General features: G+C 32.8%; 12 protein-coding genes across 12 annotated transcripts, besides 3 other annotated features; 6 read left to right on the plus strand and 6 right to left on the minus strand.

Moving 5' to 3' along the window:
- Positions 1 to 130: 130 nt before the first annotated feature.
- TVAGG3_0860040 (uncharacterized protein) lies at positions 131 to 1,027 on the plus strand (the record flags this gene model as incomplete). Its single annotated transcript, XM_001314956.1, has 1 exon — positions 183 to 983. One exon carries the CDS (start codon positions 183 to 185, stop codon positions 981 to 983), a length of 801 nt encoding a protein of 266 aa, XP_001314991.1.
- Positions 1,028 to 1,352: 325 nt separating this feature from the next.
- TVAGG3_0860050 (uncharacterized protein) lies at positions 1,353 to 2,771 on the minus strand (the record flags this gene model as incomplete). Its single annotated transcript, XM_001314957.1, has 1 exon — positions 1,404 to 2,771. The coding sequence occupies one exon, from the start codon at positions 2,769 to 2,771 to the stop codon at positions 1,404 to 1,406; it is 1,368 nt and encodes a 455-aa protein (XP_001314992.1).
- A 1,101-nt stretch (positions 2,772 to 3,872) lies between these two features.
- On the plus strand, positions 3,873 to 4,436 carry TVAGG3_0860060 (uncharacterized protein; the record flags this gene model as incomplete). The annotated part of the gene is made up of 1 exon (XM_001314958.1): positions 3,873 to 4,436. One exon carries the CDS (start codon positions 3,873 to 3,875, stop codon positions 4,434 to 4,436), a length of 564 nt encoding a protein of 187 aa, XP_001314993.1.
- Positions 4,437 to 4,558: 122 nt separating this feature from the next.
- TVAGG3_0860070 (armadillo (ARM) repeat-containing protein family) lies at positions 4,559 to 5,803 on the minus strand (the record flags this gene model as incomplete). Its single annotated transcript, XM_001314959.1, has 1 exon — positions 4,559 to 5,803. One exon carries the CDS (start codon positions 5,801 to 5,803, stop codon positions 4,559 to 4,561), a length of 1,245 nt encoding a protein of 414 aa, XP_001314994.1.
- A 237-nt stretch (positions 5,804 to 6,040) lies between these two features.
- On the plus strand, positions 6,041 to 6,706 carry TVAGG3_0860080 (retrograde vesicle-mediated transport, Golgi to ER; the record flags this gene model as incomplete). The annotated part of the gene is made up of 1 exon (XM_001314960.1): positions 6,052 to 6,636. The coding sequence occupies one exon, from the start codon at positions 6,052 to 6,054 to the stop codon at positions 6,634 to 6,636; it is 585 nt and encodes a 194-aa protein (XP_001314995.1).
- Positions 6,707 to 6,972: 266 nt separating this feature from the next.
- Positions 6,973 to 7,578, minus strand: TVAGG3_0860090 (uncharacterized protein; the record flags this gene model as incomplete). Its single annotated transcript, XM_001314961.1, has 1 exon — positions 6,973 to 7,578. The coding sequence occupies one exon, from the start codon at positions 7,576 to 7,578 to the stop codon at positions 6,973 to 6,975; it is 606 nt and encodes a 201-aa protein (XP_001314996.1).
- Positions 7,579 to 8,435: 857 nt separating this feature from the next.
- Positions 8,436 to 10,014, plus strand: TVAGG3_0860100 (WD repeat-containing protein family; the record flags this gene model as incomplete). Its single annotated transcript, XM_001314962.2, has 1 exon — positions 8,447 to 9,922. One exon carries the CDS (start codon positions 8,447 to 8,449, stop codon positions 9,920 to 9,922), a length of 1,476 nt encoding a protein of 491 aa, XP_001314997.1.
- A 209-nt stretch (positions 10,015 to 10,223) lies between these two features.
- TVAGG3_0860110 (uncharacterized protein) lies at positions 10,224 to 11,455 on the plus strand (the record flags this gene model as incomplete). Its single annotated transcript, XM_001314963.2, has 1 exon — positions 10,259 to 11,257. The coding sequence occupies one exon, from the start codon at positions 10,259 to 10,261 to the stop codon at positions 11,255 to 11,257; it is 999 nt and encodes a 332-aa protein (XP_001314998.1).
- A 159-nt stretch (positions 11,456 to 11,614) lies between these two features.
- TVAGG3_0860120 (uncharacterized protein) lies at positions 11,615 to 11,952 on the plus strand (the record flags this gene model as incomplete). Its single annotated transcript, XM_001314964.2, has 1 exon — positions 11,625 to 11,828. The coding sequence occupies one exon, from the start codon at positions 11,625 to 11,627 to the stop codon at positions 11,826 to 11,828; it is 204 nt and encodes a 67-aa protein (XP_001314999.1).
- Positions 11,953 to 12,369: 417 nt separating this feature from the next.
- TVAGG3_0860130 (regulation of response to stimulus) lies at positions 12,370 to 14,796 on the minus strand (the record flags this gene model as incomplete). The annotated part of the gene is made up of 1 exon (XM_001314965.2): positions 12,395 to 14,758. One exon carries the CDS (start codon positions 14,756 to 14,758, stop codon positions 12,395 to 12,397), a length of 2,364 nt encoding a protein of 787 aa, XP_001315000.2.
- Positions 14,797 to 14,991: 195 nt separating this feature from the next.
- Positions 14,992 to 15,028: a mobile genetic element.
- Positions 15,029 to 16,206: 1,178 nt separating this feature from the next.
- Positions 16,207 to 16,244: a mobile genetic element.
- A 370-nt stretch (positions 16,245 to 16,614) lies between these two features.
- On the minus strand, positions 16,615 to 17,826 carry TVAGG3_0860160 (histidine acid phosphatase; the record flags this gene model as incomplete). Its single annotated transcript, XM_001314966.1, has 1 exon — positions 16,615 to 17,826. One exon carries the CDS (start codon positions 17,824 to 17,826, stop codon positions 16,615 to 16,617), a length of 1,212 nt encoding a protein of 403 aa, XP_001315001.1.
- Positions 17,827 to 18,577: 751 nt separating this feature from the next.
- Positions 18,578 to 19,677: a mobile genetic element.
- A 61-nt stretch (positions 19,678 to 19,738) lies between these two features.
- TVAGG3_0860180 (protein transport to vacuole protein) lies at positions 19,739 to 20,904 on the minus strand (the record flags this gene model as incomplete). The annotated part of the gene is made up of 1 exon (XM_001314967.1): positions 19,803 to 20,903. One exon carries the CDS (start codon positions 20,901 to 20,903, stop codon positions 19,803 to 19,805), a length of 1,101 nt encoding a protein of 366 aa, XP_001315002.1.
- Positions 20,905 to 20,988: the final 84 nt, after the last annotated feature.

Consider the following 20,988-nt stretch of genomic DNA (forward strand, 5'->3'; position numbering starts at 1 on the left):
TGTTTGTACTTTGTTTTGAATTCATATTACATTTTTTAACCATTTTCTTGTTCGTGTATTCACTTTCACAGAGTTTTATACTTTATTTAATTTTAATTTGTCACTTTTTATCATCAAAAATGTTGAATCTCTTTGTTTCATTACAAAGAGCGGCAACATGTGACAGAACATTCAAACATAACATGGGTGTTTACCACCATGTCGAAACTATTGATGTAGATAAGACATATTGCATTAATGCCACTTATTATCCATTTTATTTGATTTTTGATGAGTTTGAAGAGGGTATCGTATTAAACGAATACTATTCACGCTCTCCTAACAGAGAAACAACAAGAGATGCAGTTTTTACTTCTGATAATTTAACAACTTTTCGAGTTTTCGAGCTTCCTTACGGATCATTTACAATTAAAGCCATAAAATCATCCATGGTATCGTTTTCTTACATTTCTCTCCCAGGATACTGCCAAACAGGCGTTTATTTGAGTTCATATCATTCAGATTTAGTTCAACTTTCACCATCTCAAAAGAACTTCTACAAACTTGGAAATTATGATGACAAATGCTTCATATTCAGCACAGAATCGGCACAATCATTCAAAATCGATCAAATTTCAAAAGATCAGCTAGATCGTGTCTTTTATCACACAAACTACAGAGAATTTGATGTAGCTACAGGCAACTTCTCAAAGACATATCATTACACGCCAGTTGCCACTCAACCTCGTCCATTTGTCAGATTATTAACAAATAGAGGTCTTCCACCAGATTTACTGAAGATTTCCTTCGAAGCAGGAGCGAAGACTGAAAGAGAAGATTCTGGAACTAACATTCCTCGCGGTAGAACGATAGATTGCGAACATATCCTGACTTGGTATAGCGAAGAACTGATTATTATGCTCATAGCCTGCTGTGTATTCTTTGGAATCATATTTGTCATGCTTGTAAGCTGCAAAATTATGTCAAAGCGTCAGCCGAAATAAATGATTGTTTTTATTGTTTTTATTCTAATAAATATACTATTATTTGAACCATTAAAACTTATTCTTTAGTTTAAATTGAAAATAATTTGTTGCAAAGTATATTTTATTGCCCAATCCGATAGATCTAAATCGAACAATGAAATCAATACCAAAATTATATTATACTGAACAAAACCAAGAATTTTACATTACTCAATCTAAAAAATATCGAAGTCATTTCAATTTCAAGATTTAATTTCGAATGATTAATGACCAAAACTTATTCAAAAACAATCAGTTAGTCAATGGTAATTTATCCAACTAATCAACAAGGCGAATTAAAAAAGGAAGTAAAATAACGGCAAAAAAATAAGACCACAGATTAATTAACAATACAAACACTTTAATTCTCTACAAAAGATATATACAAAACAAATAATATTATTCTGATCGTTGAGTCTGTTTCTGTTGTTCGTTGAGATCTTCAACGAGATCATCCATACCGGCGAGCTTCGCGAAGAACCTAGCGTTTTCAAATCCACCAATATCATTCTCTTCATCACTAGAAGTGTCAGAACTGCTACTGTCAGACAAAATTTCGATGTCAAGAGAAACGAAAGGTGCTGAGTGCTCCGGAGGATCCCCGTAGTCAGAAGACTCATCGCGAGGCCGTTCTCCACCAAACGCGCCGCTCCTAATCAAAACATGTGGATCAACAATGTCAATCTTGAATTCTCTAAATGACGGTGTAATGAGTGAGGGGATGACGTACAGTAATTCAGCTAAGCTCCATACGTATGGATTTGTTTTGCTGATCGGATTATTCAGTATTCTATCGATTAAATTGTATTTCGTATTCAATTCTATGAGTTTTTTGTCGCCAATGGACGATATTGCCTTAATAATTGCGGAGTTGAGTGATGAAAATGGATGGTCGTCGAATAATCGGTTGATATATTCATCTGGAAAAACTTTAAATAAAGAAATAGCGCTTGCTCGTATGAAATCCTGCGTATGCTCTTCAAAATTGAAGTTTTCGCCGTATGAAAGGATGGTGGCTTTGACTTGTGGATCTTTTCCGACAGAATTAATTTTTTCGAGAACTTGGAAGAGCTTGAACAACAATAGTGGATTGCCTGGCTTTATGACCTCTTGGAGTAATATTTCTACAACATCAACGGTGTCGAATAAATTAAATAAATCTTTTTTCAGTTTGAGCATCTGTTTCATCGATGCAACAGCGGTAAATCCATTTGGCCCGCCGACTGTTTGCGCAAACATTTTAATAAGATTTAAATCGACGCCAAACTGGAGCATAAATTCGGTCGTCAACGTAATCCACAATTCAGAGTACGCGAGTATGTTTAAATTATCAATTAAAAATTTCGAAATATTTGGGAGGTTAGAAAGGTATTGTCCGTTCGTTCGATGGACAATAGAATCTAAAATGCGTTGAAAATTACCTGCAATTTTAGGTTGTCTTGCATATTCGGTATCAGGAAAACTTTTAATGACATTTAAAAACAGGGGATTCTCGCTAAACTTTTGTTGGGTTTCATTTGAATTTGTAGTTAAAAATAGCATTGTATTCGATATCATTTTCGCAGTATATCCGAGGGATGCTGCTTTATCAGTTAACGCTATATTCAATACTTCGGGAAATATATTATCAGAAAGTAGATAAGCGTTTAGTTGAGGATGACATGTTTTAACAGCTTGAACAAAGGATGGTGTACCTAGCACGGATTGAAGAGGAGGATTTTCCGCTTGAAGTATTGCATCAAGCGATTCAGGCTCCGTGCTTGACATTTAATTATTGAAAAGTTTACAAAAAGTTTAGGTGTAGTTTTGAGGGAAAATGTAAAAATATTTGTTGAGTATTGAAACAAAAATAATCGTATGAATGTATGTATATCTTTCGATTCTGATTATAATTAATCGAAAACGTAAAAAAGTTGGACGGTATATAATCTAGTGAATTCCGTCATTCTTTCAAATATGATATTGCTCATCGTTATGCATTCTTTAGAAATATGCAAAAATGAAAAGAGTATTAAAAATCTGTACTTCGACCACTTTTTTTCAATTTCTCCATGCAATTATATAATTATTATTGAATTCATAGTTAATATTTTACGCCATTGATACCAGGAATCATAATATCAAGATTCTTTTTGTTGAACAATTTGGGGAAAATTTTTAGAATAAGTCAATTGTTTGATTGAAGTCTTCTCCAGATACGTGGGAACAAAACATATTTCATATATTTAATAGAAACTCAGCTTGAATACATCTTTTGAAGCAATTGAAGCACCTTAAAATTTGAATGAGTTATTATTGATTCAAACAATCAATTATCGGAATAGAGAATCCGATACTGACGTCCGAAATGTTCTATTTGCGGTTAATCGAAATTACAGTTTTTACATCAGATGCTAACTCGTTATTTTGGATTTGATAACAGGCATAAGTAGTCTACAAGAAATCGTTTTTGCATAACAATTAGAAATTCTTTACCTGTTTGGTCAATTTGTTTAATGGCAACTTGACCGAACATTGTTTAATTTCCCAAAATGCTTAACACATTATTGGTATTTTGAATCATGCTGAATAAATGCATAAACAAGTCAATTAAAAATTTCGATTTTGAAATATTCGAGAATTGGCATATTGAATATCAACTATATTTGAAAATTTATAGATTTATCTTTTCCCAGATAGAAATAAGCTCTTTTGTATGAAAATAAATTATCAAAATCAAATGTCCTCAGATAAAAGAAAAATAATTGAAAAATCCGCCTTAACTATTCAATGGTAAATCAGATGATCCAAGATATGGTATTGATATATTTTATTTCAGCACTTTTGTAATAAAATTTTAGATGCTCTCAATTTTTTTTATAATATTCAATGGAAGCTGCTAAAGAGGCTGCTGATCAAACAGCTCCAGAAGGAGTTCCTGTTGAGGTATTACAGAGGTTTACAGAGCCGGACATTCCACCAGTCCACGAACAAATGGCTGATTCTCCGATCAAGGTTTTTTGGAAGAATCTTGAAAGATTACAACCTGCTAAGCCAGTAAAGGAAAACAAACCAAATGATCAATTACAAAATGAAGACGAAAATAAAGAAGGTTCCGAAAATAATAAAGATAATTCTCAGGATCAGAGCAACGCAAACAATGAAAATGCAGATAATGAGCCAGAAGTAAACGAAGTCAGATCACGTGACATAGAGCTTGAAGATGAAAATAATACAGGCGATTCCACAAATACACCCATAGTAAGCCTTAACAGTACTGCCGCCGATAGAGAGTTACTTGAAGAAATTAAAGCTGAAAAGAGAAGAATTAAAGCTGAAATTAATGAACAAAATCAAGAAAAACTTAACTCATTCTACAATAAGTTCTGGGGAATCTTTTCAGTTGTCGCATTCTTTGGAGTTATCATATTCTGCAAAGATGAGAAAAAATAAATAAATATATGTAAAAAAAATCCAACATTTTTTAAATATACAAACAAATATATATATTAAACATACCTTATAACTATGCAATTCATGCATGAAGAGCATTATTTACATTTTATATTGCAATTTTATTCTTCATTTTCAATTTTTTGTCGAAGAAGCTCTATATAGCAATTCATATCTACCAAATCAGGAGGTATATCATATTCATTTAATAATTCTTGAAGTGATGAACCATCATTCAATATTTCTTGCAAAAGATCAACTTGATAATTTTCATCGATTAATTTGCCAACAACAATGAACGAACAAAATGATTCATAGTTTGATGTTGATTCCACAAACTGTTGCAGTAAATTTAGTAGATTTTCATCGAAAATGAATGAAATTCTCAAATCTTTGGAAGCTTTCGCTAGGAACACTACAAATGATCGCTGAACTGAAAAGCTGGACTCAGTTACAACTTCAAACACTCCATTTTCTTTCAGAATCTTTAACATTTCCTGATTTAGATTTCTTCCAAGAATCTCATAGCATTTTGAAGCAGCATCACTTTGATCTATTTTAATACATTCTATAATCGAGTTTAAAATGTTCTGATCTACTGAATCAATTACATTTCCTAATAAAAAAGCACAATTATTTCTCATCTCTTGGTCATCAGAAGTTAAGTTGTTAAGAAGCATTTCTCGTTTTGAAGGATCATTTTCGTAGTCTACGCGAACTAATGAAGACCATTTTGAAACAGAATACAGCGATTCAAAACCAATTTTGGAAAATTCATCAATAGGATCTTGAGAAATCTGCCATGCAATACTGATAAGTTCTTGTGCATTACCATTCGGAAATCCACATACTACAGAAATCATCCAATAAAATGTTTCTTTTAAAACATAGTCATCTGTCTGAAATGTCATGAATAAATTCATTATCGCAGAATTAGATAGAATGTTGCGAAAGTATTCAGAGTTTAAATATAAGTTCCCTAAGATTAACATAATTCTTTCAAGAGTCCCAGCATCAAGCTGGCTAATTACACTTGCGCAGTAATTGAAGAACTGCAGAAAATCCAATTTAAGAATGATGTCTGAAACTTCATTAAAATTAGAAGAAATGCATGACAAAATCTTTGCAGTTAAAGGAATATAATCAAAATTTGAGCATTTTCCAATAAGTATCGAGATTTCGTCCCCATTCAATACTTTAACATATTGAAAAAGATCATCAGATGATAATTTGTTCATTAGGTTATTGAATTCTACCGAAAATTCACTATCAATTAACTTTCCTGCCGTTATATCTGATATAGCTTTATGTATCATGGTAATTTCTTCACCCTGAATGAAATCTTGCTTCGTATCTATCTCATCCATTGCATGAAAATGAAATATAGTAGTATATCTAGTTGGCATGCATTATCGATAATTGGATAATCGAATTAACTCTTCTAACCTATCAGGTCATGATTTTTTTGAAGGTTTTCTCTCCCAAGAACATCATTTCCATTTTAACTATAATTAAAAATAATGTAATTTCTTTCGCGATAAAAAATTAGAGAAAGTTCTGAAATGATTTAAATGAATTCAATTTTACATAACTTTACAAGGGATATTTTTTTGCGATGATCGATTCACCTTTCCGCATTGCAACGATTGGCGAGTCATCAGTTGGAAAGACATCAATTATCAGAATTGTTAGTGGTGATAAATTTGATGCAACAGAATCAACAACGGCTGGCGTAGATTTCGGTCAAATTATTAAAAAGGTAGATGGAAAAACTGCCACTCTAGAAATCTGGGATACTGCTGGACAGGAAAGGTTTAGATCTCTTGTTCCAGTATATTGCCGTAATGTCAACGCAGCTCTTGCTGTCTTCGATATCAGCGCACCAGAATCATTTGCCAAACTTGGCTCTTGGATTGAATTATTCAAGTCTCTTGGTGATGATAGAAGATTGGTTTTCATTGTTGCAAATAAATTAGACTTGTTAAACGAGAATTCTGTTGATCTCGAAAAAGCAAAAGAATGGGCACAGGAACGAAATTACATGTTCTTCCAAGTATCTGCTAAAACAGGACAAGGCTTAGATGAAATGATACAGGCGGTAATACACTCCTTATTCGAAGCATTTCCTGGACACAATGATATTTCTGGTATTCAAGTTGAATATGATGCTGAAAAGAAGAAGAAGAACTGTTCTTGCTAATGGTTTTTTCATTTTATTGTTTTAAAGAAATCATAGTATACTCTATTCTTAACCAATTGATATATTTCCTAGTTCATATCAATTTTTTTACTAATAATTAACTGTCATTTTTTTGATAAATTTCTGTTTCAATTAGAAAATTTCAGATCGGCTTTTTACTGTTTTTGAGCTCATTAGCCTAGAAAGTTCGAAAAAGGAAAATGAATGCCAATTTTACAATAGTGAGAAATTTGTTTTGCACTTGTTTAATAAAACAGGCCAAAAATATATGAAAATGGTTTTTCGAATGTAATATTTAACAATAGAAGAGAATAATATAACAAACTTAAACATTATTTAAAGGAAGTTGTTGATATTAGTTTTCCAATTAGGATCATAATCAATATCAACTCTATCATCGCCAAAGAAGTCATTTATGCAAATATTTGTAATGTTTGAAGGCTCATGTGAAAGATATTGCAATTTATGTTCTCTAGGCATTGTGTATGGAAGCAAAAGAATAGGTTCTTTGTTTTCAAGATGTGGCATGGCGAAAATTCCTATGTAACCACGGCCATAAATGGCTGAAAAACAAAGTTGATCTTTTGTATAAACAGTAACTTGTCTTTGAGCAACTGTTTTACCATTTTTGTATATTGAATATCTTGCTTTCGAATTTCTGGTCATATACTCAACATTTATATAATTTTGTTCTCCATATTCTTTAGCTTCATCATATAGGAATACAAATGTTGAGTTAGTTATATTACCGCACAAATTAAGAGACCATTTCTTTCTATATCTTTGGGAATTGTATTCTGCTGTTCCATCTTCTTTGAAATTAATCGAGTTTTCTGTAATTTCGGCTTGATACACAGACCAAGATTTCGCAGAATCGTTTTTGAATGTTAAACATTCCTTTTCAGATCGTGATAATGCTCTGGAAATCAGAAAAGAAAACATTCGAAATTTTTGACATTTATTTTTGTTTGAAATTATGTATCAACTCCTTCCAAATAAAGGCAATTCCTAAATACCAAATGGACTGAAAAGACTTATACAGTTGTTAAGTTATCTTTAGGTTGGTTTTTCGCAGTATAAACCCAGATTCAATATAGAATTTGAAATTTTCCATCACATACACCATATATTCATACCAAAAGATATCAAACAAACTTATATAGATACATTTTCCTATACGAACAACAAATTTAAATAGTTTTTAAATTTTTTAATGAAATAACACATATACCATCTGACCCTCCAACTGCATGCTTGCTTTTTGAAGGAATATTCATATTGCAAGAGATTATCCTTCTATTTTGAGTACAAAGAAATTTGTAAATTCTCCTTTTGTTTTGATTAAGGATAATTTCTAAGTTCATTGAACTCTGTTAAAACTATGAATGTGTTGTAATACATTTTGATCATTTAATAACTTCATCAATCATAACCAATTTAATTTATTCATTATTTGGATTGATTTCCTTACTATTCGTCCAATTAGAGTATACCAAGATTAATTTGAAGCAACCCGGCTTATTCACCTCGATTCCAGGCAATTTTTGAAATTTGTTTTACAATCTCGAAAGCTAATTTTTCCACATAGGCCAACACATACTGCATCACTATCAAAACAGACATATCATCGATCGTGAAAGCGAAGAAAAAAAATGGCTTATTACGATAGTATTGGATTCCATCACACCTCGCACAAAATAATCTACATATACTAACATGGTATTATCATTGAAAAAATGGCCTAAGGAATAATGCATTCAAAATGTTCTATCGTCGACGTTTTATTTAATTTTTTTCAAGATTTGGCGGGATGGATCAAAGTGTATCTGATTTACATATTAAAGAAACTGCGGACAAGATAATTAAAGATCTGCAGGATGCTACAAATGAAATACGCAGGCTTCAGGAGGAGCTTCGCGTCCTTCAAAACACGAAAAATTTATCTATCATCCACTTAGCTCAATACAAAAACGATTACGATACATTACATGAATTGTATCGTAAATATAAGGAGTATTTAACCTACGGAGGCCAGATTCATCCTCCAATTCAACAGCAACAGCCGCCGGTTCAAGTTCCGATGCAAATGATGGGCCAACAAATGAAGAATTCACAGCCCATTCAACAAGTTCCACAGCAAATGTCAATGCAACAAGCAAAACCAAATATCGTTAAATCTGAAATTCAAGAATCCCAGCCAATGCAACAGATGCAAAGCCAATATATCGAGGATTCCTCTGCTTCTCATCAACCTCATATTCAGCAATCTACACCAAAGAAGCAGGAAGACACCTCAGCCTTAACCCAGGCCAACCCATCCTATACTATTCATGCAAACGATCCTGCATACAACTCCGATCATATGAAGCTTAAGTATGCTCTCAGTACCAACGCTGTTGTTTGTTCCGTTGCATTCAATAGCGATGGCTCGAAATTCGCATTTACAAATACCAAGACTATTTTCGTTATTAATACAGATAATGGATCAATATTCACTAAAATTAATATGCTCTATGATCCGAATATAAACGATTTTAATCCACGTTGTCTTTGCTTTACACCAGACAGCCGCTACATTGTTCTTGGCAATGATGAGTCCAACATTTTAGTATTCAGCGTTGCGACTGGCCAACACGTTAAAACATTAAAGCAACATACGAGAAAGATATCATCGATTATCTTTACTAACGAGAACAAATACATGGTTACAGCTGGCTACGATTGCTTGATATGCGTTTGGAATTTAGAAGACTTCTCTCTTGTCAATAAGATCGTCAACCAAACGGATCAGCCAGACGATATGATAGTTGCCATTGCTGTTGACTCCGATAAAACATTCATCGCTGTTGGCTTCATGAAAGGCAACATTGGAGTTTACGATGTCAATTTCAAGGAACCAATGCTACCGTTCAAGGCCCACGATGGTAATATCATGAATATTGCTATCTCCCCATTCGATGGAAGTATCGCTACAGGCGCAGGAACAGCTGGTGGAGATTCTTCGATTAAGATTTGGGGTTTGTCCACACGCCTTACCCAGAAGAACACTCTTTCCGGACACAGCAACCTCGTACTTGCTCTCGCGTTCAAGCACGACGGTCCTCTCCTTCTTTCCGGATCTAAGGATGAGAAGGTCTGTGGTTGGGACTACAAGAAGGGAACAATGCTCTTCGACATAAGCGCACACAAGAATACAGTCTTTTCAATTGCTCACCATCCGTCAAAGAACATTTTCCTCAGCTGCTCCGGCGAGGGCCTCGTTTGCGTTTGGGAATACGGACTCTAATTTATCTGTTATATACTTGATTGTTAATATTTACCTCTCTAATCGTTTATATTTTTTTAGATTTTTATAATTAAAAGAATAAGAATCAGCAATTTACTTTTTTTTCATCATCATAAAGATAATACAACAAAACTACAATGTAAATCAACTAATTTTTATTTATTTCATCTCCAAATTTGAAAGTTGAGTTAAAATTTTTGCTGAACTGCCTTTTTAAACTAAATCTGAAGCAAAATATTCAATAATCTCTTTCCAAAAATTGTTTCATTGACGTACTCATATTTTTTACAAAGACGTTAGTAAAATTTACAAGAATTTTTTTATAGGAAAAATATGATGTTTGAAATGGATTCGGATTCTGATGATGAAACTTTTGGTTTAACTAAGCCAAAAGTTATCGAACAACGGAATGATCCGAAGAAACAGCCGAGAAGAGAAAAGTTTTTTGATCATACAGATGAAAATAATTTTTTCCCCGATATTAATCAAGTTTTACAAAAACTCGATACAAATGAATGCATCAAGCCAGCAAAAATCTTACGAAATCCATTTAAGCAAGAATTAAAAGCTTCAAATCAAAGATTAGCTCAAATTAAAAGAGGAGTTCCTCTTATGAATATAATACCTCACGAACTTACTATCTATCCACTCCTTGAAGAAAAACTAAAATATAATGGCGTGGCTGATGTAATCTCAGAATTACCTCAAGATTATAAGGCAGGATTGATTAAAAAAGTTGATTTTGTAATACCAGTACGTGATAAGCAAGTCAGACCACCTCCGTTATCAGCTAGAATTAATACAGCAGACCAAATAACAAAGCGAATTCAAAGGTTGATAACTAAAGGTGATAGATTAGCACTTAAATATCATAATGAAGTTATATCCAATATAAATCACGCAAATCAACGAAGAGCGCGTGTAATGAAGCAATTTAATTCAGATTTAAACAAATATGGATTTAGAGAAGCATCTAGGAGAGCTCAGAGAGCATCACAGAAGAGTAGACTAAGAATTATATCTAACCATCCTTGGTGGCCTGAGTTTATTGATTATGCTTTTTCAAATTCTGTTACTTCAGAAGAAAACCAATTAATCCATGATATTGCTGAAACAGAAAACCTGAATGGACCTAAGCTAATGGGATTCATCAAGGACATCCTTGAAAATTACCAAAATCCATATAGAAGTATGGAACTTATCAGATGGATTAATAATAGATGCAAGATAATTGATGATAATGTCTTAAGCATTATGAACGACCAAGGAATGTTTTCTCCAGAATCTTCCAAAGGTCACGGTATTCGAAGAATGAACTCTGTTATTTATAATTAAATGTTTGTATTCTTTTTATTATAGCTTTTTTAACTCTACATTGAACCAAAATGAATCCTATGAATTGCGGCTTACAAGTTCATATATCAATTACAACGAATTTTAGAGATTTTCAGTTTATTGAACCCCAAGTTTGATCCGCGATTAAACAAATCATTAGACGCATTGAATGCTTATATTCAAGCACATGTAATAGCTCAGATGCTATCTATTCGAACGTCATCATTATTCAAAGTTCAAGATTTTTCATATATTTAAGGCTTTTCTAACATGAATTCTTAATGTGCGCTCAAAGGATACAAACGAAATTAAATTCCGATCGAACTAACTGAAATGTAATCAACGATAAAAGTGCAGATTTTTAGCTATGTGTAAAGAGGCAGACGACCAGGTTCCTGAGAAGAAAGTAGCAAATCCAAATGCTCCACCAGAGCCAGCTGAACCTACACCAATTCCACAAGACGCAATGGAAACTCCAGAGCATAAAACGAATTTTGATCATACAGCTCCAACAATTGCAAACGCGGAAACATTCTCTGACAAGGATTTATCATCTACTGTTTCAGTATAACCACTTTAGTTTTGCTAAAACTCATAATTTATCCACTAGTGTGGACGAATTCGCGGTAGTTACTCACATTAATTTTAATAAAATACTATTTATTTATTAGCATGCAAATCTGTGCTATTTCTAGAACTCAATGTAATGAAATTTTTTAATCTTGAAATGTAATACAAAATATAGTTTACATATTTTCATATTCTCTTTTACATATAGAAAATTACAATTCCGAACTCAAAAGAAGAAATTAAAAGAAATTATTTTCATTTTCTTCTATTTCAAAGATATAACGGTTAAACTCACAATCACTTGATATATTCTCAATTATATGATTCATGAGACTAAATATATTAACTATTTGCAGTAAAAAATAGAAAAATCATAATTGTCAATGAACAAATATGTCTATCTGACTATAAAAATGGATTTTTATTATGCAAAAATACAATATCCACAAAGTTATGAAATAATATAAGTGGAAAATGATAATAATAACTAATATTATTTTTGATTTTTGGAGATTACATTTGCTTAATATTAAAACCTTAAATGACTAAACATTATCTTTTTTATTATTATAAAAGAGATTCAACTAGTTGAGATGAAGTGGTTGTATCAAACTTACGTGGGCATTTCCTCCATACAATGATGAAAACAACGACAAGAACAACTATAAGACAAGATAAAGATATGATTATGATGAGAGCAATGTTGACACGTTTCTTATAATGGCATGCATTTGTTGATTCCAAGTGAGTCAAGCCAGCGAATGTCTTAGATTTCTTCAAGTACTGTTTGTCGACATAAACAGTGACTTGTTTATCAAATTCAGTCATTGATTCTCCATTTACTGGTTCAATTCCACAGTAAGTTATTTTAGTAAGATTTTCACATTCATCGAATGTTTTCTCTTTGATAGAATTGACATTTTGAGTGAAAAACACTTCATACAATTTTGTACATTTTGCAAAAGCATTTTCAGAAATTCCTTCTTTAATTTGTCCGTAAATTGTAACTTTCTTCAATGAGTAGCAATTATAGAAAGCCATACTTTCAATTGATGTAACATTCATTGGAATTTCAATCTCAGCCAAATTGTGGCAATCTTTAAATGATGTTTTCCTTATTACACTCAAATTAGAAGGTAAAATTATTTTCTCAATTCCAGAATACTCGAAACATCCAGAATAAATAAACTGTGTGTGATTAGAGATGGTGACACTCTTCAAATGATTGCAGCCAGAGAACAATCCGTATGCAAGGACTTTGAGATTAGGAAGAACAACTGATGTCAATGATACACATCTCTGGAAACAATAATTATCTATTCTATGCAAATTTGTCAAATCAACTTCAGAAAGACTCGAGCAGTCAGAGAAACAACTCTCTGATAATATTGTTAATGATTTTGGAAAGTTCATCTTAGCCAAACTTGTGCAATGAGAGAAAGCCTTCTTTAAAATAATCTTGAGTCCTTCGCCAACAACAACTTCAGTTAATTGGTCACAGTATTCGAATGTTGATGGATGGATTGTATCAATGGATCCAGGGATTGTTATCCTCTTTAATGAGCTGTTGAAGAAAACTGTTGGTTCAATGAATGTAACAGTGTTTGGAATATTAACTTCTTCAATGTTTTTGTTCTGATAGAAGGAATAACTCGAAATTGTTTCTGTTCCTTCTGGAATTTCGACTTTCTTCAGACCGTATGGATAAACCTTTAATGATGTCTTGTTCTTGTTCATCAAACATCCATTGGATGAAACAGCAAAGTTCTTATTATCTGGATCAACTTTGAACTCTGTCAATTTCAAGCAATCGCAGAATGCAGATGGTTTGATTTCCGCTGTGGTGTTGGGGATGGTGAAGGATTGAAGAGAATTGCAATATCTGAATGCGAAAATCTTGATTTTAGTAAGTTGAGGGAATTTGACTGTTGTAAGTGAAGCGCAGTTCTGGAAACTATATCTATCAATTGTGCGGACACTGCTGCCTTCGATTTCTTTGAGTTTTGTGCAATCTTTGAATGTTTGATACGAAATCTTAAGAACAGAGTCGGAAAGAGTTACTTTTTCAAGACTTACATCACCTTCGAATGTGTTATTTCCTGTTTCTTGGATTCTGTTCGGAAATACAAATTCATATAAGGAAACACAGTTAGCAAAAGCTCTTTCTCCAATTGTCCAGAGACTGTTAGGAAGAGTAGTAACAGATGTAAGTGATGAACAGTTGAAAAATGCTTGAGAACGGATTGCCTTCAATGAATCACCGAAATTAACGGTTTTGAGCTTTGTGCAGTAGATGAAAGCATCTGTATCGATGGTCTTGACCTTGTTTAGGTTGATCTCTTCAAGGGACTTGCACATTAAGAAAGATCTTCTCTCAATTATTTCAACTGAGTCAGGGATTGTAATTTGGGAAAGGGAATCGCAGTTGGAGAAAGCCATTAAACTGATATTCTTCAAGTTCTTCGGAAGTTGGATTGATTTCAAAGAAGAACAGCTACCGAAGGCCATAGGGCCAAGTTCAAAGGCATCGGATGTTAAGTTGTCTTGGAATTCGCATGATTCGAGGTTTTCACATTGGTAAAATGCCTTTTCGCCAATTTTGGTTAAAAAGCCGGAGAATGAAACAGATTCTAAGCGTGTGCATCCTTCAAAAACATTACTTGATATTTCTTGAAGAGTTGATGGGAATGTTATTGTAACCAAAGAATAACATTTCATAAAAGCTTCCTCTTCGATTTTAGTAAGAGTTGATGTAATGGTTACAGTCTCGAGTTTTTTGGAACCCGAAAATGCGGCTTTAGGAATGATGGAAACCTTATCAGAGATTTCTAGAGATTTGAAATCTTTATTTGGAAAAAGTTGTGTGATTTCGGAGGGATCAAACGTTTCTTCGTCGCCGAATATCTTTAGGGTTTGTCCGTCTTTTTCCATTTTACTGCAAGCTAGAGTAAGAAATAGGAACATTCGAAACAATCAGAAAAATAAGAAACCTTGTAAAGTTTTTATTTTGAATGTAATGCATTAACATTGTTTCATTAATTTCCTTTTAAAAACATTTCAAAATTTCAGATCATCGAAATTGAAAGGCTTTTGATTTCCGGAACAACGATTTTTTATGGTTTCTGAAGATACGAAAATACGTGCAATGTTTTATAGAAATTTTGTAATAAACAGAAATTCATCAAAAGTGACAGCTCTCAATTTTTTGACATTTGTAAATTCTAAATTGAATGAGAAAAATGAAATAATACTAAGCATAATACAATATTCTAGATTTAATTATAATTAGGAAAAAGTTAGTTTTTAGAGTACTTTTCATAGGCATATAGAATGAAATCTTCTGAAAAATAATATCACATAAACTCATATTATTTTCTAATATATAACTATTTTATATAAAAATCAAATTCAATGATCTTAAAAGCGAAGGATAAACCTCAAAATTTACGAATATAATGAGTGGGAATATAATGCTTATCTATCATAAAACCATATGAAATATCAATTTTTGCTTTACGCCTAATTTTTGACGACAATTAGCAAAAAATGTTAAATGTTAACACTCAGTCCATTTGAATATGAAAAATAAAATTGACTTTGATTAAATGTTTTTATTTATCATGCAATTCTTCTTGCGACCAAAGATTTGACTAAAATTTCAAAAAATAAGATAGCTTAAAAAATAATATACGGTAGTGTTTACTAATAGATGAATAGTATATAAATTCTATTAAAATGGATTTGATCCAAAAAAATATATAAAATTTGATCATAAATAAAATCGTTTTAAATTACTTCTTCATTTAAATTATAACAATTATTTTTGGTTTTATATTTTTTTGGATCAAATCCATTTTAATAGAATTTATATACTATTCATCTATTAGTAAACACTACCGTATATTATTTTTTAAGCTATCTTATTTTTTGAACTTTTATTCAAATCTTTGGTCGCAAGAAGAATTGCATGATAAATAAAAACATTTAATCAAAGTCAATTTTATTTTTCATATTCAAATGGACTGAGTGTTATCATTTAACATTTTTTGCTAATTGTCGTCAAAAATTAGGCGTAAAGCAAAAATTGATATTTCATATGGTTTTATGATAGATAAGCATTATATTCCCACTCATTATATTCGTAAATTTTGAGGTTTATCCTTCGCTTTTAAGATCATTGAATTTGATTTTTATATAAAATAGTTATATATTAGAAAATAATATGAGTTTATGTGATATTATTTTTCAGAAGATTTTGTGTTCTTCTTCAAAATTTTATTTTTTTATTAAAAAGAATCTTTACAACATATACATTTACTTTAATTAATATTTAAAAACGTGCTCTATCAAAAGTTCCAAAAATTCAATATTTTAGCTTTTCTGAGGTGTCACTTTTGATGGATTTCTGTTTACAACAATTTCATAAAAAGAAAAGACATTTCCCAAATAAGATATTAAACCACATTCGATACAGTATGAAATTCATCACACGCAATGATTTTCAACTTGATCTCAATGAATATTCATTCTACTATCAACGATGTAGCCTCAATACTAGATATTGAGATAAAAATCAATAAGATAATCATGAAAAGAGATATCAGTATGCCTTTCTTGTTCTTTATTTTGGAATATTTGGGTTCATATGATTATGCAAAGTATAAAAATAGCCTGTGAAGAGATTTGATCAAAATTATTCGATTTTTTAAAAGAAAAACAATGAAATATTCTATGTATAAATATCTTTATAAATATAATCATATAATATACTATCAATAATATTTAAATTACGGGAGTTCTCTGCAGTGATCGAGATATCCTGCAACACGACTCCTGAATCTAGTAAGTTTAACAAGAGATTCATTTTCCATGAAGTTAATCTTGACTGGCTGGTTATTATAAACAAATCTGATGTACAACTGCTCATTCTGATCTTCCCAGATCTGAGTGACCATATAAGAGCGGAAAGGTGACCAATGGGGGTTATCGTAGCCAAGGAGTGTAAGAGCAGCAACAATTGACACATCGTGAGCGCTGAGAAGGGCAAACTTGTAATTGTTCTTTCCGGCCAAACGGTTATCAACAATACGGAGGATTTCGCGCATAATGGCTGAACCGGCAACTCCTCTTGCGTATTTGAAGAATCCGTGCGAATAAAATTCGACGGCTTTCATTCCGTAAGTAAGAACGGTATCATTAACTAGGTCTGGAAGCTGGTGTGATGTGCATGCAATTGTGGCCATCCAATCTCCAATAAACATCCATGTTGCCTCAGATTTGTAGAAATCAATGTTTACAGCGTCTGCAAGAGGCTTAAGGTATGGAGTAGCTTCGTTCTTATGCTGTAAATAGTCATATGTTTTGACCCAATTGTCCCAGGCTTGCTTAAGATCTTTGCATTGAGAAGTTTGAGGGTGAAGCATCTCGAGAGTAGCGTGACCTGTTTCTATTGTGACCATTTCATCGGGAGTGGCAGCTGGATATAAGCCATTCATGAAAGAAATTGCAGATCTAACGCATCTATCGACTTCTGATGATCTAACGTAGATTTGTGTTGGATCATAGTATTCCGGTAAGAATTTAAGCTGATTTACGTATATTTTTCTGAAAAATGAACCAAGTTGGTAGTGTTGTCTCATTCCATCTGTAATTAAGCCTCCTGGTGGGCATGATGGCTTGAATCTAAGTGTAGTAGGATCTAATTTCTGATGAAAACGTCTGAAAATGCTTCCACCGGCAGCTTGATACCTTGGAGCCCAAGCATGTTGATTATCATCATCGCAATACCAGTCTTCTGTCTCATTTTGCGAATAAGAATCGATTGGACTGCGTGCACCGTGACGAGTCAACACAATCATCTGTTTTAGAGTCATATTTGGCAGAGGGTTCACTGCTTCTACTTTTTCATCACCAAGAGGAACAGGTGATACACATGGGAAATCTATAGTAACACCTAATTTTGTAGTATAGGCAAGTAAAGACAGTAAAACTCCAAACATTAGGTTAAAAAAAAACCAAAAACGATAAAAACGATAAAGATAATTGAGTATCATCGTTTTCGATAAGATTGAAATCCTTCTGAAAAGGCTTGCAAGAAGTTTTTATTTTACTATCATCCAATGATTGCAGAATCCAAATTAAATTTCCTGAATTTGGATATCAATTGAATTTTGATGACGGTATCAGCAAAATCTCATGTAACCTATATAAATACGATTATTTTTGATAATACATTAGTTTTCACCATTGCGTAATACGCTACATGATATTTTCATCTAGAAATCTTATGAAATCTACCATGAATGCATTCTATCAATGCACTTTAATTTGTCTACTATTTATATATTTCATTTTCCTATTCTTACTCAATCAAATATGTTTTATCTTGTTTCATTATTAAGACCACCAATAAGCCCTCAAGTGAATCAAAAAGTATATATAGATATCATACTGATTTGAATGCTATACTATATCAAACAAATGCCTTCTTGCTTGCTAGAACATTAAAGGAAAAACATCTTTTCATGATTCAATATATTAAAAAAGCTATGCTCATTCAAAGGTATAACACCGACATTGATTGATAAGATAAGAATGTATGAATAGATCTTTATATTACAGAAAATAATGGTCTCATACTCGTTCTTTATGCAGCAATGCAGTGAAATTGAAATGCAATATGGACAATAACTTTAGAATAGAATGTTAGCGATAAAGTGAAATATTTGTAATATTCTAACTTACCACTTCTGTTGTAAACGAAAACAATAAAAACGGTTTGACAGTAAAGTGACACTTTACATAGCAAAAAAATAGAGCCTTACTTTTGAGATACTTGAGATTGAAACTGAATCTTATGAGGCGGTGATCTTGAATCACTACCTCATAAGGTTCAGTTTCATATAAAATTTGTTGCAATTTGTTATTCTTTTGCAATTATTTCTTATAAGATTTTACATCTTTTAGCGGGGAATGTTTGTTATCATGTATATATTATAAATATCTACACGATAACGAACATTCCTCGCTAAATTGCTGAGAAACTTTGAGGAAATGTCGAACAATTTCCTCAAAGTTTCTCAGATTTATATAGATCACTAGAGTCCCCTAGGCACTGATTCTGGTTCAGTACCTAGGAGGCTCTAGTTCTCTAACGAACTGATAAAATGTTTTTAAATTTTTGGATATTGCTACCTGTGAAGCACTGACTTCAAGTCAGTACCTCACAGGTAGCAATTACATTGAAAGATGGGAGAAACTTTGTCCGAATGTTAAACTATTCTGACAAAGTTTCTCCCATTTGTAGTGGAGATGGAAGGCTTTGAGGTATATTATATTAATGTATACCCCAAAGCCTTCCATCTCCACTTGAAAGTTCCAAAACTTTGGGTTAATAGTTTGCAATTAACCCAAAGTTTTGGAACCTTCTAGAAGGAATTGCAGGGTAAGAGGTACATATTCATACTATGTACCTCTTACCCTCCAATTCCTTCCTTAACATAAACAAATTTGGAGTTAATTGTTTGCAATTAACTCCGGGTTTGTTGACCTCCAAATGAAAATGAAAGGGTAAGAGGTATATAGTGACCCTATATGCCTCTTACCCTTTCATTCTCATTAATTATGGGAGAAACTTTGGCCGAATGTTAAATTATTCGACCAAAGTTTCTCCCATTTTTTGAAGGGATTGGAGGCTATGAGATACTGATGCAATGTCAGTACCTCATGGCCTCCAATTCCATCCTGAAACTGATCAAAGTGGACCTTACATGCATTTGAAATTTGGCATGTAAAGTCCACTTTTTGAGAGAGGATTTGACGTAGTCAAATCCTCTTTTTCGTTTACGAGACTTCTAACTTTAGAATTAAGACTTTTTTATTGGAAAAAAGAAAGAGAAGTTAATGAAAAATATCTGAGGACCAGCAATATATTTTTAACTTAAACATTGAAAAATTAACAACATAGAAAAATAATTTAATATGACATTGGCTTAAAGTTCTTGAAATTGTTCTTGTAGAAGCGAAGTCCTGCCATAGAATCATCGCGGCAGAAGACACCATCAACTTCTGCGTGTAACAAGTAGTTTCTTGCGATAGACATTGGCAAACCAGTCTTCTTTGACATGAGAAGTGGTGTAGTATATTCTCCCTCGTCGATTTTGCTCAAAATATCTGTTAAAACCGCTTGGTATGTCTTATTTGCGAGAATTACGACAGTTACGCCTTCAATCGTCTCAACCTTGACTTTGTACTGTCTCCTTTGAAGGTGCTTGATGGCGTCGGCAAGATCGTTCGGAGAAACGTAATCGGTACCTAATTTTCTGTTGAAAATGCAAAAAGCCTCTGCAACTGAAAGAACGCCGCCTTTGACCTCAAGAACCTTTGAGATATCTGTAGCGAATCGAAGGGCAAGTCTTTCTGAGAATTGGCCACCGGATTTTTCAATTGTTGAATCTGTGACACCGAGAGCGGCGTAGACTTCATCTAAGTCGCTCTTGGAGTCGGAGTCTCCTTTGCGCTTAAGCTCTTGGGCAAAGTTAAGTAATTGCTGTGCTGATTCTTTAAGTGATTGAATATCTGCGAGAGAACTGCTAAGTTGGGCATTCTTTTGATCAATATCATTTTGCTCAATCTGCTTGGCAGCTGCAATACCACGGAATTCGCGGCTTGCGCTCTTTGTAGAAATCTTTTTGACAATTCTCTTTGATGAGCCAGAACTTGAGCTTTGTGATGTGGATAATCTTGCTGCGAGGTCAGTCAAGTCGAATTTGAGAGCTTGCATTGAAAAATCTTCGCCAGAAGCTGATTTAAATTTTGAAAATGCGAGAGCATTAGCATCGGCTGGGTGTGCAGCAGTTGTAAATTGTCCAAGTTCACTGAGATCGAATTCTAATGCAATTGGATTTTGATAAACGTTGAAAATAAGTCTTTTATTTGTTAATGTTAAAACTCCGATTTCTCCATAGCGAATACGAGGGATTGTAAGCGAAAAGTTTGGATATTGCTTTGTAATAATCTCATCAATAAGCATTGGAACGCCGCGCTGATCGCAAGTAACTTGTTTCCATGAACTCATCTTTTTTCTCACTGTCACCTTTTTTTACAATTAGTGACAATCCCGGTGAAACTTTTTTGAGTTTTATTACATTCGATTTATCAAC

Source organism: Trichomonas vaginalis, chromosome VI, assembly GCF_026262505.1.
Source record: "Trichomonas vaginalis G3 chromosome VI, whole genome shotgun sequence".
Lineage (NCBI taxonomy): Eukaryota > Parabasalia > Trichomonadida > Trichomonadidae > Trichomonas > Trichomonas vaginalis.